Source organism: Crocodylus siamensis, chromosome 8, assembly GCF_052110815.1.
Source record: "Crocodylus siamensis isolate JL-2025a chromosome 8, ASM5211081v1, whole genome shotgun sequence".
Taxonomy (NCBI): domain Eukaryota; kingdom Metazoa; phylum Chordata; order Crocodylia; family Crocodylidae; genus Crocodylus; species Crocodylus siamensis.
Window position 1 is genome coordinate 61,423,376 of NC_143402.1, and position 16,998 is coordinate 61,440,373.

At 51.0% G+C, this 16,998-nt stretch overlaps 1 protein-coding gene across 1 annotated transcript in view; it reads right to left on the bottom strand.

Annotated features, from left to right (window-relative positions):
* HS3ST3B1 (heparan sulfate-glucosamine 3-sulfotransferase 3B1) overlaps positions 1–4,998 on the bottom strand; it is a 41,057-nt gene extending 36,059 nt beyond the window's left edge. The window contains exon 1 of the mRNA XM_090059389.1: positions 4,308–4,998. Within this exon, the coding sequence (XP_089915515.1) occupies positions 4,308–4,783 (476 nt within the window). The 5' untranslated portion in view covers positions 4,784–4,998. The remainder of the gene's footprint in view (positions 1–4,307) is intronic.
* Between the last annotated feature and the right edge of the window lie 12,000 nt (positions 4,999–16,998).

Sequence of the window (16,998 nt, forward strand, 5' to 3'; positions counted from 1 at the left end):
AATGCAGTTTCTTTTTTAGATCAGTTTAACAGCCCTGGGGTGGGCTGTACACTTTGACTGAAACTCTAGATTTGGTAAAGTGAAAGTGATTTCAGAGAGATTTCTTTTTAGCTAGATCTTATCCGATTCCTCTCAGTAAGCGCTGCATAATATATGTTGTCGGACTTTAATTTCTGTTAGTAAAACAGGAAGTGGGGCACGGGGGTGTCTTTCTAACTGCAGTCAAATTAAAAATGTAGAGAGCTTAAAAATGCCACGCAGATTTTTACCTAAATTCACAAGGTGGAGCTCATTTTCCACTTCTAATTTTTATATTCCCTCACACTGTTTTTTTTTAAAAAACCTGTTGGCAAAAGTTCTTTCAAAAATAAAAACCCAACATACAAACATATTAAAAGATTTGTGCTGCATCACTTTTTGTGCTACTTATATGCACGTTTAACTATGCAGGCGAGTATTTGCATTGTATATGCAAATGATCTTTTGGGGACACGGCTAAACATGGGCTTTAAACATCTGACCGAGAGACTGGACTTCCCTCCCCTTTAAGGGTCCAATCTTGTACATCCCTGTGCACATTAATAATCATGCACATGGAACCTCTCAGATGCAGACGTATTTGTGTATTTATACGCTTGTAAATAAAGCAATAAAAATTGTAGATCAATTACACCGCATTTTATGATAATGCTCCCTGCTAAAAACTGTCACCAAACGTATATTTTATTGCTCTGAAACTTCCTGCAGATAAAGAGAAGTTTAATCTCATAACCCAAACAATTCTACACCATTTTTACTCCAGAGAAGGCAGCAATTCTATTATTTTCATAATGCTTCCAAACGAAGCAGCCTGTCTGTTAAATAAGAGTCCCAGATAGGTGTGTCTAATGAGTGGGATAAGAGATGCTAGGGAAATTCAAGTGGCAGAAGTTCCAAAATGTTGTAAAATACCTTTCAAAAAGAACAGCCAGTAATATGCTTTAAATCACAGAGCAAACTGCAAGTTTTCTTTTGTTGTTGCTCTATATTTTCAGTACAGGTCAAAAATAAAAGCCTGGCTCTGTTAAGACTGCCACACTGCACAGTCTTGTTTCAATATCAGAAAAATGTGTAAAGCATCCTAACAATGCTAAAAGTAAGGTTTAAGATACTGAAGAGGGGGGAGGGGAGGAAAGAGAGAGGGATTTCAGAAACAGTAAAAGTAATATCCATGCAAACTGATATAAAGATCAGTTATGCAGTCACCAATACAACTTTTATTTGTAGCTTCTGTGAGTAACTGTGCTTTTAGCATGAATTGCCTATTCTCTCTTCTAAAAATAGATTCCAGTTAAATATTTGTGCAGATTAGACAAACTATTGGGCAATATTAGGAAAACAAAAAGCACAATGTTAAATGCCCACGGGTACGTGTAACCGTTCTTAAAAAATGTGCCAAAAAACAAAAAGCTGATGGATGCAAATGGGGGCCATGAATCATTTAGAACAAAAATATTTTAAACCTGGTCAAAAATAGGAGTGCAGGGGCTCGCTCTTCCCAATTCTGAGTCTTTCTCCTATCACAACAGTAGGAAAGGTGTGTGTGTGGGGAGGGGGGGTGGAAATAAAGCAAACTTCTAACAAAACTATCACCCACAAGTCTCTTTTTGTTTAAAAGTTAACAGTATCTTGTCAGGCCAAGTGGAACTACCATCATATTCTAATGGTTAATGCAGATTTCAACTGCTTTGCTACCACAGCGCCTCTAATTATCAATCTACAAAATCATTACCTACCTAACGGTTTTAAGCAGGGCAGTTCACCAGAAGAGACGACTTACAACGTTCCAGCCTGTCAAGTGTACATTATACAAATCGGGCAATAACTTCTGAATACCCCAAACAGATAACATGTGTCACATGGCAGAGTACAGTCTAAACCTTGAAACATGGTAATAAATGTCTCTTCCGCCCACGCTTCCATCTTAAGAATGTTCTGCGCGCAGCATTGTTTGAGACGTATAAATACTAGGCATTATTTATGTGCTTAGGTTACTGCATTCATACTAATAATCCCTGGATAATTTAAGGTTTCCAATTAAAAGGCAGTAACAAGATTCTTCATTAGTGGTACACTTCTAAACAAAGACAAAAGAAAAGCCACCGCCCCCCCCCAAAAAAAATAAAAAAAATAAACACATACAAAACCCATCACTGCCCAACTTTCTAGAAAGCCCAAATCGGTTCTATTTTTCAGAGGAAAAAAAAAAAAAAGAATCACAGCGCCTAGCTGAGATGCAGGTCCTGCACACTCAGCCCACTAAAAGTTTCCTTTGCTTAAGTTAAACTTTAAGCCTCTCTGCTTCTAGTTGGAAGGGACTGGGTGGATGGCTTTTCACCACTTATCAGGAGGTGCTGGGATACAGACTGCCTTGCTGGGGGTGGGGAGGGGAGGAAGGGAAGCAGTATTTTAATAAAAAAGTTCACATTTTTCCACCCAATTATCTTTCCCGGGCTGCAGCAGGATCCTAACGCTGCTCTTTCACCAAAGATTAGTGCAGAAGTTAAATGTTTCTCATCACCCTGACAGCTCTGCTCATTAGTTGTGCTGTAGTTTATGGGGAGGATGTTTTAAAAAAAAAAAAAAAAAAAAAAAAATCTAGTGCCTTGACTCTTCTTCATGTATCTTCCTTGAAGGTAATAACTGCGACAAGATCAGTCTCTCCTCAACCTCTGCTAATGAAGTTGGCATTACCCTGCTAAACAAGTAATAAAACAAAGAACTTGACATGGCCCCGATTTGAGTTTGGTGGCTCCAACACCCTGAAAAGAAAAAAGTTTTCTTCCCTTGATTCCCAACTACTCCACACGGCCAGGAAAAACAGCCGGCAGGGAACTAAACCGAATGAGAGAAGATGAATCCAGCAAATCTTAATAAGGACAAAACAGCATTTAAAGAGTTATGACTTCTGCACCCCGTCTTCAAAGGCCATCAATAAAGCAGCCTGCTCCCAAGAGTAACTGGGCTTTGGTTCTCATTCCTTATTTTGTTACTTTTTTTTTTTTTTTTTTTGGAGGGGAGGGGGGAAGGGGGAAGGGAGGAGGGGGGGATTGGGACCCAACAGGTCCCAACATTTCAAGAGTCTGCAAGAAACTCTTAAAATGTGAATTAAAACAAAATTTGGGGTTCCCCCCAAAAAATATTTATAGCTGGTATAAAAAAAAAAAAATTATATATACACACGTGTGTGTTTAAAGTGTTGCTGTTCTTAGCTTCACCTATTTTATTTTTGTGCCCTCTCAGGGAAAGAAAAAAAAGTTTGCAACTGAGAAAGATAACCTCTTCCCTCCTTTGGGGGTAAATTGCTCAGACTCCAACAGAAACCCTCCTTACTTGAAGAAGTCTTGTTTCTGGATTCAGGACATGATATGCCCGAATGTGTCGCAACACTGGCCAGTTTGCATTTTTACTTGAGTTTTTCCTAGGGAGAAACGAATCGCAGCTGCAAGATCCAGACAAGCAAGTTCAGGAGCAGTGCGAAGCTCATGATTTACATTACCTGCTGCAGGGCAAGGTTAGGAGGAGAGCATTTTCCTTTAATTCCCCCCACCCCCAAGGACAGCATGGGGTTTCTCTGCCCGGCTGAGCATCGGGGTGGATGCATCTGAGGATAGGTATAGCCATGCGGTGCGGTTTTTTAGCACCGTGTCCACACACACGCAGCACTGAGCGCCCAGCCCAGGCCTCGATGGAGAGAGGGGCCGAGGCCGAGGAAGGCGGCAGGTGATCAGTCCGCTCCTCAAGCCGGTTTCAACTTTCCTCCCTACAGTTCTCCGCGGCCGCCCAGCGCCCCGGGCACGGCTCCTCTCGGGGCGAAAGCTGCGTCCCCCCACGCGCAGCGCGCTTGTCCCGCCGTGCGGCCGAAGCCCCACGACCACGCCGAGGAGCGGCCGCGCGGGGGCCGGGCGGAGAGGACAGAGCCGGCGGGGGCCGCGCTCGGCTGCCCCAGGCTCCGCGCGCCCGCAGGGTCCCGCAGCAACCGCGCGGGGCTGCAATGCGCTCTGCCCCCGACAGAGATCACTGCCGCCCGCCGCCGCGCCGGCCCCGCGGGCCCGATCCTGCGCCCCGCGCACCGGCCGCCCTCGGGGGGGAGCGGGACCCCCGGGCCCGATCCGGGACACCAGGGGCCCGTCGGGGACGACTGGGGGGGGGGGGGGCACCGCGCAGCCGAGGCTGATCCCCACCCCCGGCATACACCCCGCGGTGGCGGGTCCGGGCCGCAGGTGCGCGCCCGGGGGTGGGGAGGACACGACACGTCCCCGGGGTACCTGTACCAGGCGAGGCCCCGCTCGTAGTTGCGGTCGAAGAAGTGGGGCTCGGCGCCCACGGCCCTGACGTCCGGGTGCACGCGCAGGAACTCCAGCAGCGCCCGCGTGCCGCCCTTCTTCACGCCGATGATGACGGCCTGCGGCAGCTGCTTGGAGCCGGAGCCGTTGAAGAAGCTGGAGATGGGGCTGGGCGCGTCGGGGAGCTCGTCCGGCGGCGCCTTGGCGGGCGCCCGCAGCAGCAGCTTGGGCAGCCCGGGCGCGGGGGCGGCGGCGGGGGGCGGCGGGGCGCCGAGCAGCACGAGGCCGGGCAGGGCGGCGCAGGAGCCGGCGCACGAGTAGAACATGCAGAGCCAGAGCGCGAGCATGATGAGGAGCAGCAGCAGCTTCCTCCTCACCGGGGCGGGCGGCGGCGGCGGCTGCGGGGGGCCGGGGGCATCGAGGCGGCGGCGGCGGCAGCAGCTCAGGCGATGTCCCATAGGCCGGGCAGCATGGCTCGGCGCTCCCGCCCCGCCGGGCAGCACAGGCTAGCGCCGGGGCGGCGGGGCTCCGCGGGGCGGCATCCCGGCTGTGGCTCAGCGAGCGGGGCTCGGCATCGCCCTGCCCCCGCCGCGCGGCGCCACGGCCCCCCGACGGCTCAGCCGCGCACTGCCCGGCCCCGCCGCAGCCCCGCAGCCCGGTGAGCAGGGGCTGGAGCGGCGCCTTGACAGGCAGCCCCGCCGACCTATAAGCGGCGCGCTCCAGATGCTAATGAGCCGGCCAGGGCAGCCAACGGGAGGGCGGGCTGCGCCGACGGGGCGGGGCGCGGGGGCGAGGAGGGATCCTTATTGGTTCAGGAGGCGTTAAAGAGCCGCGGGCAGCGCGGGGCTGGGCAGTGCAGGGTGGGTGCACCTTTGAGCGGTGCTGCCGGTTGTGTGGGCGGGGGCTGAGCCCGTGTCGGTTGTGGGTGCGAGAACCCTGAGGGAGGGAGGGAGCCTGCTGCACGTCGGGCGGGACAGCGCACTGGCGGGCTCGGCCTGCACAGCCGGCCGGGAGGGGCGCGGAGCCGAGCGGTGGCACCAAGGGCTCCGCACATCCGTAGGACGGCGGAGCGGGGGGAGGCCGAGCCCCGCGCGGAGCGGGAGCAGCCCTCGCGGGATCGTCCCGGCCGCCAGTCGGCGTTTAGCGGCTGCCAAACCTAACAGCGCCCCCCAGCAGGCACGGCCGGCTCCCGCCGCCTCCACTTCCCGGCGCCTCCCGGGCCGCGCCTCGGCTGGCGGGAGCGGGGAGGGGGCTCAGCCCTTTACTCGCCGGAGACTTTCTAGGAGCAGGAAAGAGCTGAAGGGAGAGTCGAGCCGGCACCGGAGAGCAGCCCGGCGGGGCCCGACCGCGGACGGGCACCCCCCCACACACGGCCCCCTCCCCCCCCCCCCACTGCTTCTCACACAGAAACACACACGGGCCCACCCCACCCCCGTGTCTCACACAGAAACACGCACACACACCTCTCCCCCCCCCCCCAACGTCTGGGGTCGTGCTGGAAGGGGCGGGGGGACGTGTTTTAATGTCTTAAAATAAACACCTCACGTTGCGATTGTGGAGGAACTATCCAGGCTGTAGCATTATTACGGGGGCGCTGAAACTCTTCCTTCAGCAAAACCGGGCTAAGGAGCCCTCCCTGGAGCTTTCCTCCCCGCGCTGCCGAGTCCGGGCTCCGGCGCTGCCCCAGAGGCGGCTCCCGGGGGGCCGTTGCTTCTCGGGGGGGGGCGGACCCCGCTCGGAGTCTGGCCGGGGGCGGATCAGTGCCAAGACTCGTTTCTAGCAGGAGCTCAACTCCTTTGCATTTCTTCGCAGAGCAGCAGAGCCGCCCCCCCGCACACACAGCCATGTCCCATCGGTTTCTGGCCCCCGCGACGACGGCGACGGCAGCCGCGGGCCCGCAGCAGGAAGGGCAGGGCACAGCCCCGAGGGGACGGGCTGGGCCGGGAGCAGAGAGGAGCCACCTGCCCGCAACACGCGCGGGACCCCCCTGCCGCCCGCCGCTCCCGGCCCGGGCTCCGGCGCCGTCCGGCTCCCGCAGCGGCAGCCCCGCGGCTCCCGCCCGCCCGGGGCAGGACACGGGGGAGAGGGAGGGGGCGGCCGGCTGTGCCCGGGAGCGAAGGGCCGGGCCGGGGCGCAGCCGCGGGCAGCAGCTGATCCCGTCGATGCCCCTTTTAATTAACCAAATCCGGAGCGCCCCCAGCCCGGCTCGCTTGTCCCGGCGGCGTCTGCCTGCAGCCGAGACGGAAAGTCTCCCTCCGCCCCGGCGCCGGCGCCGGCCCCGCTTCTCTGCCCCTCGCGGGGGCGCCGGGGCTCGCCGGGCACCCACGCCTCCCGGCCCGGCCCGGCCCGGCAGTGGGGCGGGAGCGACTCGGGGAGACGCAGCGCGCGCCTAGCGAGAAGGAGCAGGGACGTGTCCGGTCGTTCCCCGGCCTGGCCTCGGCAAACTGCGATGCCGGGAGCGGCGAGAGGCAGTTTGCACCTGAGAGCTGGTTTTGAAGGAGTCCTACCCGGTTTCCAAAGGGATTCCTCTGCACTGCTCCCTCCCGCACGGAACAGGACGCCCGGGGCAGGGGCGTGTTGCACTCTTATCCGGGCACTGCCCGGGTGCAGATGAGGAAACCTGTGCCAAACCTGTGCTTCGTGGAAACCGGTGTGGAGAACTGTGGAGCCTGAGAGCGGTTTGCTCTTCCCATCCTGCCAAGCTAAGCAGCTTCACAGGGCTGGGGATGGCACTGGAGTAATGACCAGTGTAAGGAATAGCTGGGATCTGGGACAACTGACACTGACTGATGCCTCGTTTTAAGGAATAGTAGCATTTAGCCAACATTTATCCAGGCTTCCACATGATGGATAGCACAGGACCCCAGTACATCAGCAAGGTGCCTGTACACAGAATAGAAATAATGTCTAAATAATGGCACTGAGAAGTGCCCTCTCTCTAGCCCTTTCACAGGTCGCATTCCCATTAAAGTCAAGGGAAATGGTACCAGTTGAGATAAGGTCCAAAGGTGACCTCTCTTTTGTTGTCATTTATGTTTTGTTTCAATGTCTGCTCCAAAGTCATTCCAATGTGCTTGAATGGGCATGAATCCCAAGAAGGGAGTAAGTATGGGATCAGGATTTGTTTGGTATGTTTACTGTATCAGGAAAAAAATGTCCGTGTGTTTGAAACTTGTCATACATATCTCACATTTATATTAAAATGTAAACATCTTGACTTTTGTTGGTAAAGATCCCGCAAAGAGAAGCCTTTTACAAACGCTCATAAAAACATATAGCAAAACGATAATATCCATTTACCACAATAGAAATGTGCTCTATGACCCAGAGCTCATACAGGAAATATTAATAGATTGATAGTTTTTAAGGCTAGAAGGTACCATTAGCATCACTTCATCTGACCTCTTGCAAACCTCTAAGGAAACTCATCCAGTAATCTGTGCATCAGGCCCATGACTTTTGTTTGAGCTACTGCATCTCTTTAGGCAAGAAAAAAAAAAGATCTCAGGCCTGATTTACATATACTCAGCAATGGAGAATCCGCCACATCTCTAGCTGAGTTTTTGCAATGTTTAATTACCCATGCTGTTAAATTTTGCAGTTTATTTTTAGTCTAAATATGTCTCACTTGAGCTTCTTGCCATTGGATCACGCAGGGGGGTTTTTTCCTGCTGTATTAAAGAAGCACCTGCTATCAGAATGAGTTCCCCAAAATATCACATTTCCTAGCATTTCACTGAAGGCTCATAGTGAGACTGTAAGAAAAATGGGGATAACATTGGATTATCATTCTGGATAGAGCATGTGTTTTGGGAAGAGTAAAGACAGAATCTCTCTGCCTGGTTGTTTGTTAGTTGTTCCCCTTGGGATGATGCTGAGCACTGAGAAAGCCCACAGCTCCTACCTTAGTGCACTGCAGAGAGCTCCAATCTCACTGTTTTGCTCTCCTGGAAGTACAGTCTTGCAGTCCAGACACTGGTCTGGGGATCATGAGACCCTGGTTTCATGGGCAGACCTGGGATTTTGAAAAGCGGGATGCAGATGATGTACTGCAACATCACATAACACAACGCACTTTCCTCCAAGTAGAAAATAAAACAGAAATCTACAAGCCTTACTAATATGCTAGGGGCCTGTGGCTATATTATTCAGTTTAAGATTAAAGCAACCATGAATATCACCTTATCTGAATGTGCACAGATTTGCTAGATTATATATTAAATTGGAAAACACAACAAACTAGGCAAAAGTAGTCAAAACCTATTGTTTTATTAACCCTATATTCAAGATAGTTAAATGCACGTCTCTTCTTCTGATTCATAAAACAAAATCTAGCCTCCTTCAGCATCTTGACAGTGCATCCAACGCTTCGATCAATCGTTTCCATGAGTTAATATTCGCATGAGTTAAATGTTACCACACCTGAGTTAAGGTTTTTAGCTACAACAGTCGGCAGGGATGTGAAACAGAAGAGAGATATTACCAGGAATAGCTACCAGACACCAAAACTACAGAAGGAAGGATAACTTGATTAATGAAACATGAAGATCATTAAAAAAAGAGCGGTTCATTAGCAGAAATCAGGTACACTATAATAAGCCACGAAGTCAATCGACTCCTTTAGCACTGCCTGAATAGAAATGCTGCTGCGCCTCCCAGGCAGGTGGTCTAAAAGTTTAGGTGGAGCAGGAAAGAGAGCAGGGTGCAATCACACCACTGCACCCCCCCTGCCCTGGATCTCCTGCTTCCTGGCTCAGACACAGGCGGAGAGAGAAAATACTATTTGCAGGGCCTGAGCGCATGCACGTTTGCATGCACACGCGCGCACACCCACCAGCAGGTGAGTCTGTTGTGGGGAAGAGGTGTGTGCGGGGGGAGACTGAAGCTCTCATGATGAGGGAGGGAGTGGGGCAAAGGCCAAGGCAGGGGTGAATGGGGCCCCAGAGCCGGGGCGGGTCATGGGATGCTCGGAGCCTGGGCACCTCGTTCAGGGGCATGGGGAGGGCTCCTGCCACTGTGCGCACCTCGAGAGAGGCCTGGGGGCATGTACCTCCCGGATCTGTGTGCAGGACTGCTGTTGCAGACTGGGCTCTGTGCTTCGCGCGTGGCAGGCACATGGCATCGCACTGCTCCCGAGACATCAGCAGCAGGGCACAGAGCCCAGCCCGCCTCTGCCCCATGCACTAATCTGGAGGGCATATGCCCCCGGGGCATCTGCCAGGGTGTGCACAGCAGTGGGAGTCCCCCCCCCGTGCCCTTGGATGAGCTGCCTGGGCTCTCAGCATCCCATGACCCATGTCGACCCCAGGGCCCCATTTCCCCCAGTCCCTGCCCCTGCAGCCACCTGGAGCCTGCATGCGGGCAGCCCTGCTGCCCTACCTGCTGCCCCATATTTGTGGGGGCTAAGCCCCATTAGCTCCAGCCTTCCACCACCAATGGCTATAGCCTTGTTTTGAGACCTGGGGCAAGTCATTCACATCCAGATCAACACAGGTACTGTAACACAGGGTTATGGTCCCTGTAGCGCAATCCAGAGTCTTGGGGTAGATACATAAATACTCTGTACACTGTTTGGGGAAGAGAGTTAAGTGCCACATAATGGGATCCACAGAAATGAGAACATTGAGCAGGGAGTTGCCCAGGGTAGCTAACAGGGAAATGGTGAAGACAAGCATGTGCCTTAAATCCTGCCCTGCCCTGCTCTGCCCTGGGTGCCACCTTTTCTCCAAATATAGGTAGGCATGTGAGCCTTTTCTTGAAAAAAATGGAGCAGGTCTTTCCCTTTAAAGCACAATCAGAGGGGAAGTTACCACCTCCCTGTTATCCAAGGGTCTACTGGTTACAGCACTCATGGAGGACAAGGATGTAGAACATCAGGTTCAATTACCTACCCCGTTTACAAACCCACATCTTTCCCGCTGCCCAAAGGACAGCATCATAAGACCTGTTTGGAAGATGTTTTTAGTTATTATTTTGCATAAAAGAGTTAACATTTACCTGAAGCAGAGATGGAGCAAGACTGTCACCTGATAGCAAGAACATGCAGCTGGGACAAAAGAGCCTGGATTCATATTCATTCTCCAAGAACTGCTCATGCATTTTGTATTGAACACTGCTTAGAGCAAAAATTAGAACCCAGACCTCCCTTCTCACAGATCAGTGCCCTAACCACAAGGTTACAGTCAGAGTCATTCTCACTCTTGCTTCTTCTCTCTGGCCTAATGAATCTTTAACTTTTATCCTGAATAGATTAGCTTCAAAAGGAGGGATTAAAAATATTACCTCCCCCTCTCCTGGCCCAGAATAGCCTCACACCTGCTAGTTAGGGCTGTCTTCTAGGAGGTATCAGAAGTGGGTTTGAACCTTCTATAAAGGGCAGGGAACAAGAACTCCTTTTCTGTTGTTGTTTTTTTGCTTTAAAAGAAAGTGGTAGCTGTCTTTGACTTCTATGCAGTGCCTGATCTGTTAGGCATGCTCTGAAGACACCTAGGGTGAAGTTACATATTACACAGACTGTATTAAGGACATTTGAAATGCAAGTGTCCGCATGTTAAAACTTGTTAACTCATGCTAAGTGCCCTCTGAACATCTCCAAGTTGAGCCATTTCAGATGAGGGTTAACTCTGGGCTATGCTACCTAGCTCATGTTAAGGTAACTCCAGTCTGCTTCACAGAGATAAAGAAAGCAATCTGCAGTCCTTCAGCAGTTCAGGATATACCACTTCCAGCTTCCCCCCAGAGCAGGGATAAAGCCCAGGGCTAAGTACAGACAGCGAAAACCTTAGGCTGAAGTGATTCAGTCTTTGCAGGTTAGTGTAAACTGCAGAGATTAAATTGAAACAGAAGTGGACAGACATTTACTTTTGATTCAGGCAATGCAGCCGCATGCCTGCAATCGCTCAGACCAGAAGCTGGTGGGGGGGCACTAGAGCGTGGGTCTCTGGCACATCCACTATGAGCTGTGTGTTTGCTTCTCTGGGATTTGTAGTCCAAAATCACAGCTGCAGGACTCTGCAAACTTGCTCATCATTTCCTCTTCATGCTTCCAAGCGCCTCTGGGATTTGTAGTCCACAACTGCAGCCAGCAGTAAGTTTGGTTGGGAGAAGGGGTGTTTAACCCCCTCCCTGGCCCCAGACCCCAGCCAGAGTTTGCCTGAGGTGAGCAGTCCCCCTCCCTGAAGACTGGATTGCTTCCCCAGCCAGGCTTGCCCCCCGCCATCAGCCAGCCCTCACTGCTCCATCTAGGAAGCAGAGGCGCAGGGCTACGAAGCATACCGGGGGACTCTGATTTAACTTGAAGCAGGAAGGGGACAGAAGTTTGATAAACTGGTTTGACCCACATCAGTTAAGTCTGATATTACATTCAACCAGGTTTATGTGCACAGAAATACCATGCTGAAAGACTGACCATTACTGTCTCAAAAGGAATATAACCACCCACTTGTCATAAGTACCATTCTGAAGTCTACTATCTAGTTACTGACTCATGGCACAATCATGGTATCCCACTTGCTGGAGCTAATACAGATACTGGGGATCAGTCTTACAAAGCTTGTGAGGATGATGTTTCTCACATGGAAAGTCCTTAAGTAAATACATTAAAGCCACGGGGCTACTCATCTGCTTAAAATGAAGCATATGTGTTTGCTCGACTGGGGACAGCTTGAAAAATCAAACTAAACACTTGCTTGTCCAGGAAGGATTTAAATGAATTATAGGACATTTCTGAGGAACTTGATAAAGCAGATGGAGAATTCAGAAATTTAGTCAAGGGAAACTAACACACTGGGTGTGACAGTTAGGAAGAGCTGGTTTATTTCGATGTGACTATTCTTCCCTGATTAAAAGCACATTTGCTTATTGTATTTAACGTAGTACCCAGGAACTTCACCTGAAATTAGGAAACTGGTAGGTTTCTTTTCAGAGCAGTGTGGCCTCGCAGACGGATAGAGAAACTAAGACTTGGAAAACCTGTATTTTACTTCCAACTTCGCCACCTGTTCTCTGAGGGATCTTCAGTTAAGTCACTTTTGCTTCTTAAGCCTTACTTTCCCCACCTGTAAAATGTGCATAAATGATCCTGATCTTCTTTTCAAAGCAATTTGGTATTATTCATGAAAGCACTACGTAGGAGTTAGCAGTGGTTATAATGTACTAGTGGTATGCAGCCACTGACTGAGGTGATAGTCTACCTCAAAGATCTTACAATATAATTAGACAAGACCAAAAACCCCCCCCCAAAAAACAAAGAACAGAGAGTGAAATGGAAAGGTGAAGTGACTCAGCCAGCAGGTTAATAGCAGAGTTAGAAGTAGAAGGTAGGTCTTCTGAGCCCTAGCCAGTGCCCTGTCCTCTGGACCCTAATCTCTTCACTTGAAGCACTAAAGAACTTATTGCATGAGATCCTTTCACACTTCAACTATTGTGTGAAATTATGAAATATTTCCAAATGTTTCTCTGCATCACTGTAAATCAAATTATTTTCCCAGCACCAGTGATGGTAGGAAACAAGCTGTGGAAAAAATACAGATATAGAAGAAAGCTATTGAATCTCTTGCTAATTCCTCTATGTGGCTTAAAACTGTAGACACCAGCATGCTGCTTACTACATCAGCAGGCTGACTCCACTAGTTGTGACAGCAATTCAAAGCAAATGAAATTAGATGGGAGAATTCCTAGAGACAATGTCTAAATCAATACTATTGGTAGCTCTTGATCAACATATTATGCAAACTGGCCTGTCCTTGTCCAGGTTGGACTGCCTTTAGGTAGGAAACTGTTACAACTTTGCAAACTTTACTGTTCCTTTATATTTGTAAGGACTCTTTAGGGGCCAGCAGATGTTCTGTAACTCAGTACTGAGCAAACACATACCCTGTGTGCAACCTCGTACAGACTTTGCTCCTGTTCTTACTCCCATAATATAAAAAAAAAAAGTTATTTTGCTCCAAACAGCTTGCAGCTCCTTGCACACGCATAATAAGGATAAAATCAATACAACGTCACAGACAGTTGAGGCCTTAAAGCAGAGGTTCTCAAACCGTGGTCCGCGGAACACCACTGCCCACGAGCTCCATTCAGGTGGTCTGCAGAAAGGTGACCTAAGGCTAAAGCTGACAAACCTTACACCTGACTTCCCAGAACTTTGCTCAAAAAAACCAGGCACATCCATCGCATTAGAAAGGTAAGACTATTGATATTAAAATACGAGTTGTGTGCTTTGATTTATACAACCAAAAAAAAAAAATTATTATGTGGTCTGCCGAGACCCTCAGCAATTTTCAAGTGGTCCGTGAAAAAAAAAGTTTGAGAACTACTGTCTTAGAGCATTGATCTGAATCGTATAAAATTTAGTTTGGCTTTTAAGATAACTTATCACCCAGACATTGATGCAGTAGAATCTGTCTTCAGCAGTTCCTCAGTAAAAAAATTAAGCAGTTGCTCAATAGAAATGTATCCCTGGCACACAGCACTACCCATGTGCCACGTCCAGGTGTTGGAATCCTGGGCTGCCCAGTAGCGTAAGCCTCACTTGGCTCTCCTGGGAGCCAAAACGGGGCTTTCCAGCAGGGAGGGCCCCTTTTACACTTACAAACCCTTTGCAACCACCAATAGAATTACTTACAAATATTTAATTATATACAATTTAATTATATACAGAACAAGATATAACTAAAGCAGATACAAATTACAAATGGCTGCCAAAATAACTCTATATACAGTACCCAAAAGGAGCACTGGTGGTATGGAGAGTCAGTTGGGTGCCTACGGGGTTCACAAACTGATAACCTTTCAGGTGTGATATAGGTTAAAGAAAAAGCATAAACAGTAATTATAAGTTGAAACAGATAAACGAATTGCTTGGTATTTACATGAGCTAGTGGTTATTTATTTATAAACACTGCTAATGACCTTTATTCATAATGAATTTACGCACAATCCCCAGCTCCTCCCATTGCACTGTGGTGGGTCCTTCGTGGCTAGGGTCCTCCCGTGCCAGACCAGGCGTTACCACACTGCTTGGAGCTGCTCCCACGTCTGGGTCCCTGCAACACACTATGTCCGCTGCTCGGGGCTGCAGCCCCTGCACAGTGGGTCATGCAATTTGGGCTGCACAGGTGAACACATGGGCACACTGGGTTGGGCTCCCGCAGCCTGTGCCCTCCCTTTAGATCATGCACACACCGACAAATTGGGGCCAGTTTCCCAAGTCTCACCTCCCCTTGTCTGAGCAACAGGGAAGTGCTGGGCCAGGCTTCCATAGCTGCGCACCCCTCCTTTAAATTACGCACATGCACTAAACGAGGGGTTTGCTACCCACAAGCAAGCTCACCTGCTTCTCAGAGATCACCCCAGTCCCTCCTAAGCCCCAGCTCAAGTCCTGGAGCTGTGAGTGCTCCTCTGACCCAGCAGCAGCTCCCCACGGCTCTGGGGGGTGAGTCACTGCAGCCAGGCTACACAGCCCTCTCCCCACAGCGCACCCTTCTCTTCCCCTCTCCCTGTCCCCGGGCAGGGAAAAACTCCCCCCTTTTAAAGAAACCCTCCCAGCCAATCTTGGGGCTGGGATTTTTGCAGGCTCTCCCTAACTGTCTCTCTCTGATTTCAAACCCCTGGCCATGGCTTTTCCATTCTTTACCACTATTAAGGTGCCCCTGTACAGGACAGCCTCATTTTGCCCTGAGTACAGGGTCCCCATTGGGACACATTTCCTTTGCCCCAGGACAGTGTCTCTTAAAAGATCCTTGTTGTGGTGCACCTTCTGGTCAGGTAAGCAAGCAGCCCTTCAATGTTACAGAAATTATTTCTGCCATCTCTGTTCAGGTCTAACATGTAGCCTCTGCCCTGGAGACCTTAAGATTTGACTTCGGTCAACTGGGGATCGTTTGGTACTGGCCTTCAATCAGTCTGGAAACTTGTACAGGTTTTACTGCACCAGTAAACTCAAAGGAAATCAAAGGTGGGGGGACTATCTGTTAGTGTTTAGAGTAGGGGAGTAATGCAGGCAGTAATGCCAAGGATAACCAAATGCAGCTCTGATGGAGTCCCACAGGTACTGCTCCAGTGCAAATAATCTTGTATCTATTCTTGTCTATCAAGCAACAAAACAAAACATATCTGAACATGAATCTTGGATGTCTTCAACAGTACTTGCTAATCCACAGCTGCACCCCAGGCCCCCATACTGTCCCAGTCCAATACAGGAACTGGCAGCCAAACCAGGATCATCCATATTTTCTTTCTGCCTCTGCCTTCATTAACCAGCTTCAGAGTTCTGTTCTTCTTCCCTCCCTGCCCCTTCCCTTTAACTCAGGGGAAACAAAGTGCTTTATAGCATGCCTCACTGGAAAGTTGACAGGGGCTACACTGAACCAGGGGCAGAAAGGGTGGGGAATACACAGAGGGACTCCTGCAGGAAAACGTCAGGGGCCAGGGAAGCAGGCTAGCCAAATTGTCACTAGCTGGCCCTAATTACATGAGCTGGCCAGTGGCCTAACTACCCCTTCCTGGCCCCAGTTGCCTCCTTGTAAGCTGCAGCCATTCCAGTTTCCAGCAAGCAACTCAGTAAGTCAGATATCTCTCTGTCTAGCTTTGGGTTTCTGACTCTCTGCTCTTTGTTTCCTCAGTCCCACCTATTTGTTCCTAGTTTCCCTGGTCCTGCTTGTTGTCTTCTGGTCTTCCATGCCCGGGGTCCTGCATTCTGACTTCATCCTGGTTCCAGACTGGTTTGCCAGGTCCTTGACCCCTTGTGCTCTAGACCTGGGTCCTCTGATATTTGTTTCCTGGCTAGCCAGATAATCACCTACATCAGGGGTAGGCAAAATACAGCCTGTGGAGCCATTCTATCCAGCTCATGGGGCTCCTAAAATTTTTAGAAAATTAAATATTAATCTGCCCTTGGTTCCTGTTAAAAATGACAGGAACTAAGGGCAGTAGGACCCAGGGGAAGCCTGGCAGTCTCCCACAACAGCAGGGCCCGCCCAGCCCTGCCCCCCCAGCTGGAAGCTCCAGTAGGGGCTTCTCACCTGGGACCACATGGCTGCCCCGGCAGCGCTGGAACCTCAGGTGAGGGGAGGGGGGGACCCCGGGCAGGGAAGGAGCCCAGGGAAAAATGGCCTGGGGAAAAGCTGAGCCTGGGGTGGTGGGAAAAGTGGCCCCTCACCTGCCCCATGGCCGGTGACCTGCACTGCAGCCACTCGCAGCCTGTGTGGGGCTGCTTGTGCCTGCTCAGGACAGCCCTGTGGGCTGTGAGCACCTGCAGCAGGGACCACTGGCCACGGTGCGGGTGAGGGGCCACTTTTCCCTGCACTCAGCTTTTCCCTGTACTCAGCTTTTCCCCAGGAGCCTTACAAGTGCAGAGAAAAGCGGCTGCTCCACTGCCCTATGGCCACTGCTCCCTGCTGCAGCTGCTCGCAGTCCACATGGGGCTGTCCGGAGCAGGCACAGGCAGCCCCACGTGGGCTGCAAGTGGCTGCAGTGCAGGGCGCTGGCCATGGGGCAGGTGAGGGGCTGCTTTTCCTCTGCTGTGCTCAGCACCACCTTGCAACCTGCCCCCGGTGCCGGTCTGGGCCCCACGCCAGCTCCAGGCTCGCCCGTCGGGGCTGTGTGTGGTGACAGCAGCTGCAGCCTCCCCCCCCACTTGCCGCACCAGGCAGCATTTGTCACCCCCACCTGT